This window comes from Leptinotarsa decemlineata, unplaced genomic scaffold (assembly GCF_025532065.1).
Source record: "Leptinotarsa decemlineata unplaced genomic scaffold, Ldec_3_MD MMD2_tig00001719_RagTag_RagTag, whole genome shotgun sequence".
NCBI lineage: Eukaryota > Metazoa > Arthropoda > Insecta > Coleoptera > Chrysomelidae > Leptinotarsa > Leptinotarsa decemlineata.
The window spans coordinates 1,601,430-1,619,455 of record NW_027412569.1 but is presented as its reverse complement, the minus strand read 5'-3'; the positions used below and the strand labels follow the sequence as shown (position 1 = coordinate 1,619,455).

General features: G+C 35.4%; 1 protein-coding gene across 4 annotated transcripts in view; it reads right to left on the bottom strand.

Moving 5' to 3' along the window:
• LOC111508674 (peptide transporter family 1) overlaps nt 1-18,026 on the bottom strand; it is a 113,453-nt gene that overhangs the window by 24,851 nt on the left and 70,576 nt on the right. For all 4 annotated transcript variants that reach the window (XM_074176263.1, XM_074176262.1, XM_074176261.1 and 1 more), the window contains one exon: nt 3,934-4,012. In XM_074176263.1, coding sequence (XP_074032364.1) covers nt 3,934-4,012 — 79 coding nt within the window. The remainder of the gene's footprint in view (nt 1-3,933; nt 4,013-18,026) is intronic.

Genomic DNA, 18,026 nt, shown 5'->3' with positions numbered 1-18,026 from the left:
GCATTGTAACAAATATTCTCGACGCCAGCCTTGATTGACCCTTTCCCTTTTCGTCTGGAGAATACCTGCGTGAAGCGAGAAAGATCAACAGGCAGTATGAAAAACAATTCGCTAACGATTTTATATTAAAATGTTTTTAACGTTCCGTTCTCATGTGAAATATTTTATCAAGATTAATGTCTTTATACTCACTCACATATTTATCTGTTAAAGTCAACTATTTATATTGGCGCCCCACGTTGGGCACCAAAATAAATACAAAAAAAATATTTCGCAAAATTAATTTATTTTTAATATTTTTTTTATTGAATGATCAAATGAAAAATGTAAAATAAGTTTTTTGTTTAAGAACATGAAACAGGACTACTAATACGTATTTAAAAAAACTATATTTCGTATTATGAATATAAACCATATAAACCAGCCGGCCATCGATTATTTAAAAGACCGTGGTAGGTTTTGTCGAAATTATTTTTGTACATAGGTTAGGTTAGGTTAGGTTGCCACAGGTTGGCACACCTGTCGTTCATATCCAAGTGGCCATTTGTCATTTAGTTTGTTTACAGTACTCAATTTTTCAATCAACCTTGAACTTGTTTTGCGATTTTTACGATGGATAAAAATATCGAACAAAGAAGTTGTCTTAAATTTGCATTGCAAATTTAAGACAACGAAGCGCTGATAATGTTGCATAAGGACGGATTTCCACCAAACGGACTCGCTTTTGGTCTCAAAAACTAAAACAAAGAATTTGTGTTAGTTTTGAAAACTAACTCGAATTCCATCAAACCGACAGAAATTCGCATGAGTCGCGTGTTTTGTTGTGAAATGTTTTCTATCGAAGGCAAGATGAAAACTTTTGTTTTATAATAGGAATTACACGTTAAAAGGTGAGACCTTGTTAGTCCTTAGCTCACACAAGTTTCTCAACTTCTGAGAGTTGTCGTTATTATGGGGGGGACAGCTGATTGACAGAAAAACATATTTTAAACAGATTTTAAACAGATAATGGGCTGCGATTTTTTCTAATCGAATCTTCTGAATTTGAGAACTTGTTGAATATACTGAGACAAAAACCGCGACATATGTTTGCGTAAAATAATAATAATTACGTTTGAGAAAGCTATTTTATACCGAAACATGTATCGCGGTTTTTGTAAAACGCTCTGCAGTGAAAATGATACAATACACTGTATCAATATGAATTTCACTATAGTTCGAACTTCCATTGTCTAATATATAAAATGATTTGAAATCCCCAAAAAAACTGAAAAAGAAGAAATAAAAATGAATAGCTGAAAATGATAATTATATTAAGCAAAAATAACCTGGAATGAAATAATAGTAAAATAAAATACAAGTAAAAATAGAATGGTTGAACAAAAATAAAGAAATACAAATGAAAATAAAATAAAAAGTAAAGAGATTCCAATCGACGTTTCGATTGTTAGTAACTAGAATTGTTTTCGAGTGATGACTGGACTGATTTCTCCGAGAGATTACTATTTATGGGTCGTTCGGGAACTTTCACTTATCCCCGCTTTCCATATTTTCCGCTTCACTGGTTCAGTGGGAGATGACCGTTTGACGGGATCTGGCTATTTTTCGCTTGATGATGGGTTTCCATATGTTGCGTATCTCTACGCTAGCTTGGCTGAATACGTTGTTGGTCAGCATGTATGCCCGGCTTCCTTGAATTTTCTCCTAAACCAATGTTTCTCTCTGTGAGTGATCTCAGCTTGGGGCCACTCGATGTTGTGTTGATGGGTCCAAACATGGTCTGCTATTCCTGATTTGCTGGTTTCCCCTCGCTGTGTGTGTGGATATACGGTATAATAATAATAACTTTATTCACAACGTATACAGATTAGAGTACAATTAAAACAAAATTTGTGAACAAAGTGGTTTGGCGATAAGAGCAGAGCTCTTGTTTCGCAAGAAGTTATAAAGAATATGTGAGTACATGAATATTTGTCAAAAAATATGTATGGCCTTCATGGAGTAGAAACTACAAAACATTTTATTAATTTTGTGAATTTGGTATTATAGTTGAGCAAATTATATTTCAATTCGAGATAAAATAGGTCAATATACGGTATACGTTTTGGTGAAGAGGACCGCCACTAAGTGGGAAACATCTGTATTCCGAAAACACACTCACACGGGACAGTATCTGAACCACGAATCCAACCACCATCAATCAACTAAAAGAAAAATCATCAGGACTCTATTAGACCGTGCTTTCGGGCTCTGTAATATGCAGGAAGGTCTCGAGAAGGAACTAGACATCATCAAAAATGATCTTCAACGGAATGGCTACTCCAAAGCGATGGTAGGAAAGAGTTTGTCTAAAAGACAGCAGGAGCCTCGCAAGGAAGGGATGCCGACACACCAGTGCTTGCACTTCCCTACATAAGAGGGTTATCGGAGAGGATACAAAGAATTGGTTCCAAGTACAATATCAGAACCTGCTTCAGATCTGGTAACACTATCCGTAGCAGCCTCACGAAAACCAGGCCACCAAACGCGAACTGCGATTACAAGAATTGCATTTACCGTATTCCCTGTGAGTGCGGAAAATCCTATATTGGTGAAACTAAGAGGCCACTGAATGTGTTGTAGAAACTAATTCAACACAGAGTACTTTTTATATCTTTTTTTTTAATCAATAGAACATGAATAAACAAGGACAAAACATAATCACTTAATGAAATCTAATTCAATACTCTCCCTATTTCATTAAGATCTAAAATATTCAGTTCGGAACGCAGAAACTTAATCCTGTCTCTTGATAAAGGTTTTGTCATAATATCAGCCACCTGAAGTTCAGATGTTGTAGAAACTAATTCAACACAGAGTACTTTTTATATGAAAGATAAAGTTGTGGGCGAATTTCAACTACAGCAAAAAGATTAACTTTATTTATAGCAACTATACATCTTTTTTTTTAATCAATAGAACATAAATAAACAAGGACAAAACATAATCACTTAATGAAATCTAATTCAACAGAATGTTTGCATTGTCGAGCACAAGAAACACACACAGAGAGGGGAAACCAGCAAATCAGGAATAGCAGACCATGTTTGGACCCATCAACACAACATTGAGTGATCCCAAGCTGAGATCATACACAGAGAGGAACATTGATTTAGGAGAAAATTCAAGGAAGCCGCATACATGCTGTCCAACACCGTATTCAGCCAAGCTAGCGTGGAGATACGTAACATATGGAAACCCATCATCAAGCGAATAATGGCTAACTCCTGCCAAACGGTCATCTCCCACTGAACCAGTGAAGCGGAAAAATGGAAAGCGGGGATAAGTGAAAGTACTTGAACGACCCATAAATAGTCATCTCTCGGAGGAATGAGTCCAGTCATCACCCGAAGACGATTGTAGATACTAACAATCGAAACGTCGTGAACTAACGTGACTTGGAATCTCTTAACTTTTTATTTTTATTTTCATTTTTATTTCTTTAATTTTTTTTTGTTCAAACGTTCTATTTTTACTTGTATTTTTTTTACTATTATTTCATTTCAGGTTATATTTGCTTAATATAATTGTTATTTTCGGCTATTCATTTTTAATTCTTCTTTTTCAGTTGTTTCAGGGATTTCAAATCATTTTATATATTAGACAATGGAAGTCCGAACTAGTGAAATTCATCATGTTACATTGTCAATTACCTTCAAACAAACTGTATCAATATGTTCCAACGTTTTCATTTTCTTTCATGATGAATACTTTTCATTACATCATGAATGAAAAAGATAATATATACAAGATAAAAATATATCACTTTTGAAAATTCGTAATGAGTAATTATATAACACTGAATCTGAGATTGTACAATTTTTTGGATCTGTAGATATGACCACTCAGTATGCTTGGTTTCTAAACTTTGAAGGCTACGAATATGATACTCACTGCGCATTCCATAATAATTGAACCTTTCACAGAACTCATTGCAAATGATGAAGAATACCGACTTCGGGTAGGGCAATTTCTGAAAATAAGAGAACATAGATAAGATGAGAAAATATTTGACATGAAGTAGAAATTATCAGTTCAATTTTTGAGAAAGAAAGGATCTGTCTTTATATCTCTCAATCTTTATACAAAATATCTGAAAGCTACTTCTTCGCATGATCTACACAATTTTGTATAGAGTTAATTCTTTTAAGTTGATTGTTTGCTTCCTTTCTTTGCAAGATTTTCACATTTTTTTGTCGAAAGAATGAAAAGTAGAAATCCAAACCTTTTTTTCCCAAAAAATAATTCTCTCCAAAATAATGTACCCCTTTCAATTCAAACAAGATTTCTGTGGCTGGGATTTGATCAAATAAGCGAATGAATGTTATTCACGTGTGCCATCAATGACATGGGTGCCTTTGACTCATTTCGTGACAAAAAGTCTTGGTTTTATGAACGAATTGAGTGTTTTTTCTTATAATATTATCCAGATTGGTATAGTCTATCCATTCCCAATTGGAACGGCAATAAAAATAAGAGTACAGTCATAAACATTTCTTGCCTGTGGCCCATAGTCGCCCAGATAGTTAGTAAACGTGCTATCAAATGTAGTTGAGGAATGAAGGCTCGGCTAGCTGGACTGGCTGAATACTAATTTTTTGTCTGTTTCAGAATATTTATCAGTGTGGTGTGTTCGTGGGCATAGGTGAGGTAGTGAGTGGTTTTGCAAACCGATTTTTGAAAACTTTTTCTAGAGATCAATTACCCTAACACCAAACTAATATTTTTGCATTCGACGCGCGTTTCGCTAACAAGGTTAGCATCTTCAGGAGAAGCAAATTGATACTGAATCTAAAGACAAGGGTTAGCTGTTTATATACCTGAAGTTTTTTGATCCGATGTGGACTCTGTTTGTTGAATGATGATTATCCTAATATTTTCAGGTAGTGGTTCCACTAGTTAATTACCGAGAAATCAATTAGGATAATCATCATTTAACAAAAACAGTCCACATCGGACCAAAAACTTTAGGTCTATAAACAGCTAACCCTTGTCTTTAGATTCAGTATCAATTTGCTTATCCTGAAGATGCTAACCTTGTTAGCGAAACGCGCGTCGAGTGCAAAAATATCATTTAGGTGTTAGGGTAATTGATCTCTAGAAAATTTTTCCAACTTTTACACCAAAGGTTCCAATCTCATCGTTTAAACCGATTATTGTGAAAATCTTAGTGTTTTTGGGTACTTTCATCAATATGGATTTCTGGAGACCTTTTGAATCTCATGATAATATTACGTGTGAGGAATCTGTGTCAATCGACAGGGATCCGGAATTTGAAAATAAGGACTTACATGTTCAAGTTCAGCAAGTAATTTTGAATATTCATGAATGCTTGAAGAAGGACAACTGTCACACTTCACAGAATGCTATTGTGAATAGAATATGCGAGTTAACGAAACCATCTCGTTCGACAGGTCTTCGAGTCATTGAAATAGGGGATGTCATTGACCATGCAATGAAACGAAAACAAAGGCATACAAAATTCGCAAACGTTGATGGTGCTACAAAAGATGTGATTCGGCGAACAATTTATGGTATATACCAAAAAAATTAAGTACCAACCTTGGAAATGATTTGGTATAAATTACTCGACTATCCCGATTACAATTACAAATCTTTAGAAACTGTACGAGGTGTCTTATTGTCTTGTGGTTTCAAATATAAAAAAAAATGAACAATCGGATGGTCATAATGGAATCGACACGCATTGTTCAACTCCGACAAGAATATTTGAGGCGAATGAAAAGCTACCGAGAATCCAGCAGACATATAATCTACCTCGACGAAACTTGGTTTGACACCCATGTCAAATATGGCTGGGTAGACGAAACCAAGTATTGTGCTTTGAACACACCTTCTTCAAGGGGAAAACGTGTTATAATTTTGCATGCGGGAATGAAAGTGGTTTCGTACCTAACGCTTTGCTTCTGTCGGACAAAAATATAAAAGATTCGTATGCTGATTACCACGAAGATATGACTGCGGCTTTATTCGAAACCTGGTTCAGTGAACAGCTTCTCCCAAATATTCCTCCAAACTCGGTTATTGTTATGGATAACGCTCCGTATCATTCTCGGTTATTGACTACAATACCAAACAATAACACAAAAAACAGATATTGTTGATTTCATGCGAAATCATGACATGGAAATACCCGAAAAGATTCCAACGAAAAAGATATAACTGGCGACCATAAAACAACGTAATTTCGAAAAAGAGTATATTATTGATTCGTTGTGTGAAACACGTGGTCATATTCTCTTACGTTTGCCTCCATACTATTGTGTGTTCAATCCAATTGAAATGGTTTGGGCCACAATGAAAGAAAGCTTGCGGAAATGTAATCAGTCACCGACTTTGAATGCTGTAGTGCTTGACAATATAAGGTGAGTGGTGAATGAAGTAGGTAATAGTGATCTGTGGAAGAACTGTGTGGCCCACGTTATAAAAGAAGAGAACAAATATTATGTGCAAAGTTCCATAAATCCGATCGTTATTCAACTCAATGATGATTCCACCTCATCTGAATATACCGAAGAAGAATTTTGATTTTTATAGCAATTTTGTTGGCCTCTATTATTTTGTAAATATATGTTTGACGAGAATTCGGTGTGACTATTCGTGTTTTCATTGTATTTTAGAATTTTCGACTCGGAAATCAACTACCTTAAATTTCGAAGTTTTTCATAATTACCCATGATGGAAAAATTCAGTTGAGATAACTTTTTCATGGGGTGATCAATTGCTATGATTGTGAGAATAAGTAACTGAAAAACTACCACTGAAAAATAATATGCCGACGCCTATGTCCAGGCGAGATTTTCTTCTCTGTGATGTTCCAATTGGTATTGGAAATACTTTACTGAATAGCCCTAAGGCAAAGTTACTTACGGCGAAACATCCTGGTGGCTACCAGTGACGATAACAGTGTTCCATGTAAGTGAAATTTTAATTCTTCCATCAATTATATTGTGTAGGATCTTCCATTAATTACACTGTGTAGGAATTCTGCGAATGATATCTGATTCGATTCCATTACGAGTATTTGGAATACAAAAGGAGTAGAAAAAATGTTTTTTGTATGATTCATCGTTCTGATATCAATTATTTTATTCAGAAAGACGGTGAATATGACTAATAAAATAACCAAAAACACAAACAAGTTCATAAATATGAATCAAGACAATTTGAGCCGGAACCTCTGACATCGGATAAATCCAACACAAGCACTGTTCTCAAACATCAAAATTTCAATACTCTTCTCGACGCGCATTTCACCAACCAAGTTGACGTCTATGGCTGTTCCGCAGGGCATGCAGAACACAGGATTTTTGGGTCAAAATTGAATATGTGTTGCGTGTTCTTTGAAACGTGTTTTGATAGCTCGCTCAGTCTGACCGCTACCAGTTCAGCGGAACAAAACTTATATTCACCACCGACATTAGGATAGATATTTGGATTTTCAAAACATGTGTCCCAAAATCTGTTTTTCAAATTTTGTTCAAGTTAGTATTCCCCCGTTGCGCAGAAATGATTCCTTGCTACCAAAAGAAAATATACAAATCAAATCATTGGACAGTAGACGAAGTAGTAATAGTAATCTTTATGCTTGGATTAAAGGTTCGGGTATGAATTTACAAAATTCATACCCAAATCTCTGCCTTCATTTTTGAAGGCAGAGATTTGATTGTTGACACAGGTGTAGACCTTCATGGGTCACACTTTTTGCAATACGCAGCCCCTTGTAACAGCCTGAACCCAGACTACTGCGATTCCGCGAGTAGAGCAAGTTTTCGATATTTTGCTTTGCGTTGGAGATAGGTACCGAAATAAGTTATTTGGAAACTTTGCTTACAAATCGATTTTGACACCATACACGAAATTTCAATCCAAAATTCGAAATTTGTTTTTTTTGTAGTTTACATTTTCAAGTCCAATTTTCGATTAATGGTTTCGAGAAAGAAGCTATAAAAATGAAAAAATACTCTAAATCAGTGAAATAAATGTATTCATAATGAATATCAGGTTCGTATTCCTACATTACAATAAATTTATTATTTTCGTAACTTCTTATTCAGAACCATTACTTATTGAAAATCGAACATGAATATGAAATTAATTCGAACTTTGCGTTGAAATTCGGTATGTATGGTCAAAATCGATTTCTGAACAATTTTTTCAAGTAACTTATTTCGATATCATCAACGCGAAACAAAATATCGAGAATTTGTCTTTTTCACTGGAACACAGTAGGCTGGGTTAAAGTCTGTCACTCGGGCTAAGTATTGCGAAAATTGCAGCCCATTAAGGTCCATGCCTGTACCAAAAATCAAATATCTACTTTCAAAAATGACTAAAATACATGAGTACCTTCATCTTAAGTGTGCCACACTGTAAATAAATCGTCAGAGACGAATGTTCATTGTCATTTGATCAAAATCCATTACGAAAGTGACTTGTTTGAACAAAACACTTGAAAAACGTAAATTAACGAAACGAAAAACAACCAGAAAGTCGGAGCATTGCTGAAGATCTTCCAAGACCATATTTTGACAAGGGAAAACTTGATCTACTGAATGAAGGTTTGAAATTTGGTTTGAATCAGTTCATCGGTATGAATATTTAGGATTAGCAAGAATGATTGTGTCTCTATAAACTTGTGCTGTATATAATTAATAACAAAAATTCATATAACCTCAACCTAAGCCGACCAAACTGAAATTAAACATATATGTATCTGTGAACTGTTGTTATTTTCAAATTATGACTAGGATCATCATTCACTACATAAATGTGGTTTATAATAATTATTTTTATCGTGAATTCCACGGATGTTTTGATGCCATCATATCAACACAATGATAAAGGTAAATAGTATTCCACTTATTACTTTCAAAACTGACACGTGGAACCAATCTAAATAGTCGTCTTTTTTATTTTCCGATTATACTGAAAATTGATCATTTGTATTTATAACACTTTTCAAGTTGATTTTGAAACAATCCAGCAATACTCATTTGAAATAAAGGGTCAAGGTTATCATGAAACTTTATAAGGAAGGTCGACGACACATCCCCTTACGAAGAAGCCATATAAGAAATTTTATGTATCCACAAAGTCCCTTATAAAATATAACACGAACGTTGAGACAAAATATTCAATTGGGTTGTTGCTCGAGAACACTTTTCTGTCAAACCAATGTGCTCTACAAGAGACGTATATCCCAAAAAAGTTGATATTCGCGCAGATTCAAATGCTTCAAAATTCTCGTTGAATGCTATTTAGATTATCAGTTCATAACAGAAGAGTAATACACGGTTTTTCAGGAGATTGAATGCAAGATAATTTGAGTCACATCATCTTTTGGAGATTCGATAACAATTTTGCTTTTGTTTGTCAATACTCATGCATTTCACCAGAGATGACAATATTCAATGAATTATTCAGGTGAGGTCTAGTGTGGAGTCTTGAGATACACTGATTCTTTTGTTGGATAGAGTTTTATTACTTCATCTCGAATATCGATGTAGTTGGAAAACGAAAAAACGAGAATATCAATTCATAAACTTATAATTATTGCCCAGTTCATAGAATCATACCATCTTTATGAATTTGGTAATTTGAAATCGCGGAAAAGTAAATAATTTGTGAAGAGCATGAATCCATTTCTGTACAAAGAGCGTAAATCTACTCAATTTTTGTGTTTTTTTTTGTTTCTGTTGTCAGTTAATATCTATCTCAAATTCATTATAGCTATATTATAAGTTAGTTTCTGAATCGAAAGGGGTATATTTTTGGAGATATTGATTTTTGAGGAAAAATTGTTTTGGCCTTCTACTTCTGCATCCTCATACAAAAAATGTGGGAAACGTTCAGAGAAAGTAAGAAAAGTAATTAATTTCAAAATGAACTTACAGAACTTTGTAGATTACTCAAAGAAGTAATTTTCAGACACAAACTGAAAGGAAAAGTCATTTAGAAACAACTACTTTCATATACACCTTGAATTACACTTTCGAAACTCTTATTTGAATATTAAAATATACAAAAAACACTTGTTCCATTCAGTATGTGCTCCAAACATTCCGTTATGGAATTGAATAAGATATTAATCACAGAATTGCTACACAATATAGTAAATGGAAGGTAAAATTTCAGTTACATGTCATTCTCAATAGTAACGTCGATGTTTTAGAATGCCTTATTGCCTCTTCAGCATCAATTTGGATAACATTTCTTCCTTTTCTTCGGAAGCTTTCCACATTTTTGTGTAAAGCTGGAAAGGTAGAAAGCCAAATCCCTTTTTTCCCAAGTTAATTTCTCTTTTGAAGACAACACAAAATTTAGCATCATTTAGTTCAATCAGTTTAAACGAATTTACATCTCGACTGTGGTATATCAATAAATGTCCAACTGAACTTTTGGACAAAATATTCTGTTATTTCAAAATTCATAAGATACGAGCTCAGACTCTCTCGTAAACAAAAACATGTAATGTGATGAGATTAAAGTATTAGATATTGCATGCAGAAATTATGTTTGGAAAATACGATTTTCATTATTTTTTTCTTGATAACAGAAACAAGATTATATATCGGAACGCGGCAGACAACAATGCGCCTATTATAAGGTGAATATACCAAATAATAAACAAAAAGATTTTCAGATTCAGTATTTGCTTTTATTGTGTTTATTGTTTTCTTGCAGTCTGGAGGTCCAAACAAATATTAAGAATCACACGTTGAAAGGTAAGACCTCGTCAGTCTTTGGCTCACACAAGTTTTGCCTTCTGAGGGTTGTCGTTCGTAGAGGTGCGACAGCTGGTTAACGGAACCGAAACATTTTAAACACACACACATTAATAATCTTGAATTTATTAGATCCTAACAAGTTCATTATTCGATAAATTAATAATGATAGAATATTACTGGAGTTTCTCCCAACACCAAACCGTTATTTTAACACCTCGACACGTGTTTCGATCACCAAATGATCATCTTCAAGAGAAAGATCAAAATGGCGATGGTTTGATCTTCCTCTTGATGATGATCACTTGGTGATCGAAACATGTGTCGAGGTGTTAAGATAACGGTTTGGTGTTGGGAAAAAAACTCCAGTGATATTCAATAATAGAACAAATTAATTTTACAGTCTCAAAAAGTAGACATTAAGTGAAATTATCGATAAAGTTCAATCTCTGTTTCTGCTCTATCTGGATCTAATCTTTCGATGAATGAAATATTAAAAAACTGACAAAAAATTTAGGATAACTATTTCGGATATAAGAGTGACTTTGACACACTCCAGTCGAATCTTTTGATATTGATAAATTATTGTTGTTGCGTGTAAATTTTCTCTCGTCCCAATTATTTCATTATTCGATGGGTGGGGAATTCCCGCGAACCGTACAACTTGTTTCGGTCCGACGATGGCATTGGAATCAATTGGCTAAAGTATATTTACAGTGTGTACAGGTCAAAGTATGTTACGAAACTGACCGATAGAGAATTTTGTACATTGATACTGTTAATTTTTTTCCAAATTTTGATTTTTTTGCCTCTTTTCAGCTCATTACTATATGATGTCGTTGAGCGATTTTTGTACAATTTTTCTCTACGAATTCGAATTGAACCAAAGCCATGCCAAAGCAGCCCGAAAAATCAACAAGAATTTGGCAATGATAGTGCTGATGAACGCACTGTTTGACGTTGGTTTGCGGAATTTCCTTCCGGAGATTTTAGCCCCGAAGATGAGCCCCAAAGTGGTCGACATACAGTAATCCAAAACGGGAATTTGAGGACCTTAGTGGAAACTGACCAATCACAAACGGAATAACTGGGCGCCGGCTCCCATGCGGTTTCTGATGGTTCAAAACGTATTGGAAAGGTAAACAAGCTCGAAAAGTGGGTGTCTCACGATTTGAACGATCGACAGAAATTGTCAAGTTTCGAGGTCTGCAATACTTTGCTTTTGAGCAAACAAAAAAATACTTTTTTGGATCGGAATGTCATCTCTGATGACAAGTGTATCCTCTACGATAACAAGAGACGTTCAGGACAGTGGTTGGGCACCAACGAGCCACCTAGGCATTTCCCAAAGGTAAAAACTCACCGAAAAAGACCATTATTACTGTGTGGTGGTCAATGGCTAAAACTTCCAGCAACCGGGTCAAACCATCAGAGTCCTATTTTGAGGAAACCGAGACGAAATGTACGCACGTTTCACAAATCACCGTCCGAAAATCGAACGAATTGAGCGTAGAAGTTCTACCACACCCTCCATACTTCCCAGATCTCTCGCCAATCGACTATTATTTTTTTCAAATACTACGATAACTTTCTCAGCGGTAGAACTTTCGCCAATCAGGTCCAGATACAAAACTGCCTTCGTTATGCTGATGGAATTATTCGAATTATGTTAAGTCGGCAGAAGAGCACCGATTCAAATGGATCTTATCACAGAGAAATGACAGATTGAAGGAAACTTATGAAAAGGGACAAAACTTTTGAAACAACCTAATGAAAAAGTACAGTTGATATGACAGTGGCTCGTACTTAGCGATGTCTTTGATTAATAAGCTAAAATAATTCGCAGAAACAACAACTTTCTAAAGGTGAGTTTTGAGCTTTGAGCACAAGCAAATAATAATAAATATTTAATTTAAAACCGCTATGTGGTGGCCCCCACTCATTGTTTTTAATAAAACACTCCTAGTTCGAACATTTACTGATCTTGGCGTCACATTTGACATTGCACTATCATTTAATAGGCATATCGATAATGTTGTAACCTCCTCCTGTAGTTTAAGATCAAAGTTAGAATACGCGTCAGTTGTGTGGAGTCCCTTTAATCAATATCACATTGATAGAATAGAAACAATTCAACGACGATTTTTGAAACTGCTAAGCCTAAAAACCGATGGCACTTATCCTCCAATAGGAACAACCCACTCTGAATTGCTACAAAAGCATAACTTTTGCAGTCTCGAAAAAAGGCGTGAATATTATAGTGTTGCACTAACCTATAAAATTATCAAAAGCATAGTTGAATGCCCAACATTACTGGAAAAGTTTAAAATTTGCATTCCTAGAATCTGTTCCAGACACCCGAGTACTTTCTATATAAAAACATCTCGCAAAAATGTTCTGGAGAATTCTTCGATCCATACCATGTGTAAAGTGACAAATTCCGTTAGCGATAATTCTGATATATTCAGTTGCAACTTGTCAAATTTAAAATCCAACTTCCTAAAATAATTGTTTTGTCACCTATAATGAATATAAAATGTGTAATCTCTATAGTCACTTGTTTGTATTGTTTGTAGTGTTTGTAGACTTTACAGTCACTTGTTCGTGATGTATTTATTATACTCTGTTATTTCCTGCTATGTGATTGGGCTATGTCCTTTAAAGTATTGTATTACAAATAAATAAATAAATAGGAAATAAAAATTACATTGCCGAAATGTTAACTATTTTATAAAACAAAAATAGTTTCATTCGAAATGGAAATGAATAAATATAACCTTACACTCGCTCTCTAGACTATTTTGAAGTCTGAGTCAAAGTTACCAACCATTTCGCATTTGCTTAAAATAGTGATATATCCCAATCGAACACATTTTCATCATGATTTACAGAATAATCAACCTTTTGGTTTCACGACTTTTTGAGCTTCAAAAACCACAAATGAATAATCAATATTTCATTTGGAACTGCTATATGGTGGCCCCTATTTATTATTTTCAATGAAACACCTCCAGTTCGATCATAGAAAATAAAAATTCACATTGCTGAAATGTTAACTATTTACATTTAAACATAGAAAATTTGCATGGCACCACGACTTGATTTTTGTAGGCCTCTGGTAACATTTTCTCGAAGCAAATTCACATCTTCAGAGTGCCATAGAATGGTAGTGTTGTCGGCAAATAAAGTGAAGGAACCATATATATCTAAGAGGAAAAGATCATTTATGTACAGAAGAAATAGATATGGACCTGGAACTGATCCTTGGGGTACTCCCGAACTAACTTTTATTAATCCGGATGTATGATTCGTTTTAACTAGTTGGTTTTGTTCTGTCACAGAGAATAAAAATTGACATTGCCGAAATGTTAACTATTTTATAAAACAGAAATAGTTTAATTCGAAATGAAAATGAATAAATATAAACTTTCACTTAGTCTCTAGGCTATTTTGAAGGCCGTGTCAAAGTCATCAACCGTTTCGCATTTGCTCAAAATACTGATTTATCTCAATCGAATACATATACATCATAATTTGCAGAACAATCAACCTTTCACACTCACGACTTTCTGAGCTTTTAAAACTACAAGCAAATAATCAATATTTTATTTGAAACTGCTATTTGGGGCTCCCATTTATTATTTTCGATGAAACACCTCCAATTTGATCATAGAGAATGAAAATTCACATTGCCGAAATGTTAACTATTCAAATTTAAACATAGAAAATTTACATCGCACCATGACTTGATTTTTTTTAGGTCTCTTGTAACATTGTTTCGAAGCAAATTAACACCTTCAGAGTGCCAAAGAAGGTTGTGTCGGCGGTAAATAAAGTGAAGGAACCAGATATATCTAAGAGGTAAATATCATTTATATACAGAAGAAATAGATATGGGCCTGAAACAGATCCTTAGGGTACTCCCCAACTAACTTTCAGTAATCGAGATGTATGGTCAGTTCTAGTTAGTTTCGTCCTGTCATAGAGAATAAAAATTTACAGTGCCGAAATGATAACTATTTTATAAAACAAAAATCGGTTTATTCGAAATGAAAATAAATAAATATAAACTTCCACTTGCTCTCTAGGCTCGTTTGAAGGCCGCGTCAAAGTCACCAACCATTTCGCATTTGCTCAAAATAATGATTTTTCCCAATCGAATATATACCCATCATAATTCACAGAACAAGCAACCTTTTGGTCTCACGACTTTTTTGGTATTCCACTAATGGTACTTTTGAAAAACCGATCCGCTATATGAAGTCTGTCTGCATCATGTGTAGGTATACAACATACGAGTATATGGCGGCATGAATCCATTGTTGAAAAGAAAGTTGTTTTGTACTACTTTGGATATCGTCCGGTGTTATAAAACGTATTCAGTAATGGACTAGGAAAGTTTAGCGAAACCATGTCGGATTATGTTAATCGTTAGTCTAATTATGTTAATCATTAGTCTGTCCAAATTTACTTTCAGGTCACTCCACAGTAGAACTGAAGGATTTCGGGTCCAAATTAGGATACTTACTTGTAAAACAAATTTTTCAGAAGATAAACGAAAAAATTATTGAAAAGATGTTTTTCCATGAAAACAAATATTTTAGGTGATCAACATTACACATTTTTCATACCAGAGATAATTTTAGATTATCAAGGTGAATATATAGAAATATATAGGATATATAGGAAGAACATGCTATATACCAACAGGAAAAAAATAATGTCAAAATACTCTCAACTATATCTCTACGTCGTTCACAATATCTCATTAAAAATTTGTATGCGTTTTTATGCCAATTTTCCTGCATTTTTTAAGTTATAACTATGCTAGACCTCCTTATCGTTTCTTTCAAATTGAAAATTTCCAAAAGATGTGAGTGTGATATTCACACTCGACCAAATAAACCCAATAACGAAGCCGATTAGTTTGAATGGTGAGTGGTCAGATCAGATGGTAAGAGTATGCCTCTACCGAACTCTAAAAATCTGATTCGGTCCCCAGCGGGGTAGGCACAAAGTATGTGCTCTGCTGTTTCATCATTTTCCAAACAGAGGCGACACTCACTGTCTTCCGACAGTTCAAGTCTCTGCATAAAATGATTCAAATGACAGTGACCTGTGAGAAGGTCTAGTAGACATCGTAGTTCATCCCCACTGTAGTCTAACAACTGCTTGGTATTAGGCTTCGAAGGGTGAATCCACGCCTTGGAGTAAGCCAATCCTGTGAGATTCTGCCAGAAGTCCATACATCTTCTTGTCATCCAGGTGTTCAATGTTTGTTTAGCAAAGCCCAAAGCAATGCCAATGACAGGTTCTGGTCCGATGAAGCTGCTTGCAGAACCCTCCTTTGCAAGGAAGTTGGTAGCCTCATTGCCTTCCAGGCCAGTATGGCCAGGAATCCAGACCAGAGACAATCCGTTACGACTTCCTTTTGAGAAGAGTCTTTTTGACAATTTGCTACCAATTTAGATTTGGCTCGGTAGGAGCCAAGAATTTTCAACGGCGTTTGACTATCCGAGAATATTTTTATTGACTTGTGTATGAGGTTGGATTCTTTAGCACACAATTCAATAACGTGAATTTCCGCTTGAAATACAGTCGCATAGGTTCTGAGGCAGATTGATATCTCTGTCCTGGGTCTGCGACTGAAAACACCTGCACCAGAACTGAAAGGTGTTTTTGATTCATTTGTGAACCAACAAGTATCTGCTCCTACTATTTTCTTCTCCCGGAGGATCCAGTCTCCTCTACTCGGGAACAGTACTTTATAAGACAGTTCGTAGTTGACAGTTGGAGGCATAAAGTCAGAGGTCATTTCCAAAATGTTGTGTCAACCAACAGTCCGTTGCACTCTGCATTGAATTGATTCGTGCAATAGGCAATGTGTACAAGTCTATATGTAGTCCATCTAGCCTCTCTCCAGGAATATGTGGAGAGGTGGTAAAACTAGAAGGATCTCCATGGCCGCTAACGGTGTGGTACTGACGGAACCACTGATGGCCAAACAGGCCTGTCTCTGTAAGTCAGAGAGCTTCGCCTGTGCCGTTTTCTGTAGAGCCTTCGGCCACCAGACAATTGCACCATAAGTGATCATTGGGCTGACAATCATCACATAAATCCAATGGATTTGGGACATAAACCCCAAATTTCACCACAAATCCTTCGACATGTCCACAGGGACAGTCTGGCTTTGTGTGAATCTTTTTCAAGTGAGCGTTCCAGGTGAGTTTTTTATCAAGGACAAGGCCAAGATATTGCACCTCCGTTCCAAATGGAGTGACCTCACCATTGAGTGAACGTGGTGTTAGATCGTCTAATTTGCTCCTCCTGGTGAAGTGAATTATTACAATTTTGCTGGGGTTGACAGACATCTGTTCCCTCAGGCACCAACTGTGAACAACGTCCATCGTGCTTTGGAGGATATTACTAGCTATCCTTCCCGACGTGGACATTGTTGAGATGACAAGGTCATCCGCATAAGATTTCGTTTCTACTTTCCTTCTCTCGAGGGCATCAAGCAGACTATTCATTAGGGGCGACCACAGAAGGGGAGATGGTGCCCCACCTTGAGGGCAGCCTCTGCTGACCCTACGACTTGAAGAGTCGTAGTTGCAGTTCTGTTTACCAGCATGGCATAGATCCAGCCAGTTATGGTCGATTCTATACCTTTCCTAGTCAGAGACGATCCTATAGATTTGAGTATTGTTTTGTCAAATGCTCCTTTAATATCGAGAAAAACAGCAACCGCAATCTCCTTGTTGTCAAGGGATTGGAAGATTTTCTCTACAAGGTTGTTTAATGCTAAATCTGTCGATTTGCCGGTTTGGTAAGTGTACTGGTGGTTATTCATTGAGTTCTAAGATACTTCCACTTTCCACTTTCTTGAGAGTACACAAATATTGATGATATTTTTTCGGAGACCAACGTCGGGAAACACATGTATTGAAATACGAGTAGATCAATAAATTTGCTACAAAAATCGATTAAAAAAATTAGAGTTTCGTTTTTAAGAAAAGAAAGTTGATGATGAAATCTAATGTACGAAACGTTGCCTTTTAAATTGGTTCATATCAGATCATAACAAATATGAAACGATGTCAATGTTTATAACAGCCTTCATTATTTTGGAAATTAGCGGTTTTTCCAAACTGTGGAAAAATGGTCTCCGGAAGTTGTTTCTAGTCAGAAAGGAATTCGAATAATATACTCGGACTTTTGAAACATTTTTTAGTCACGTGT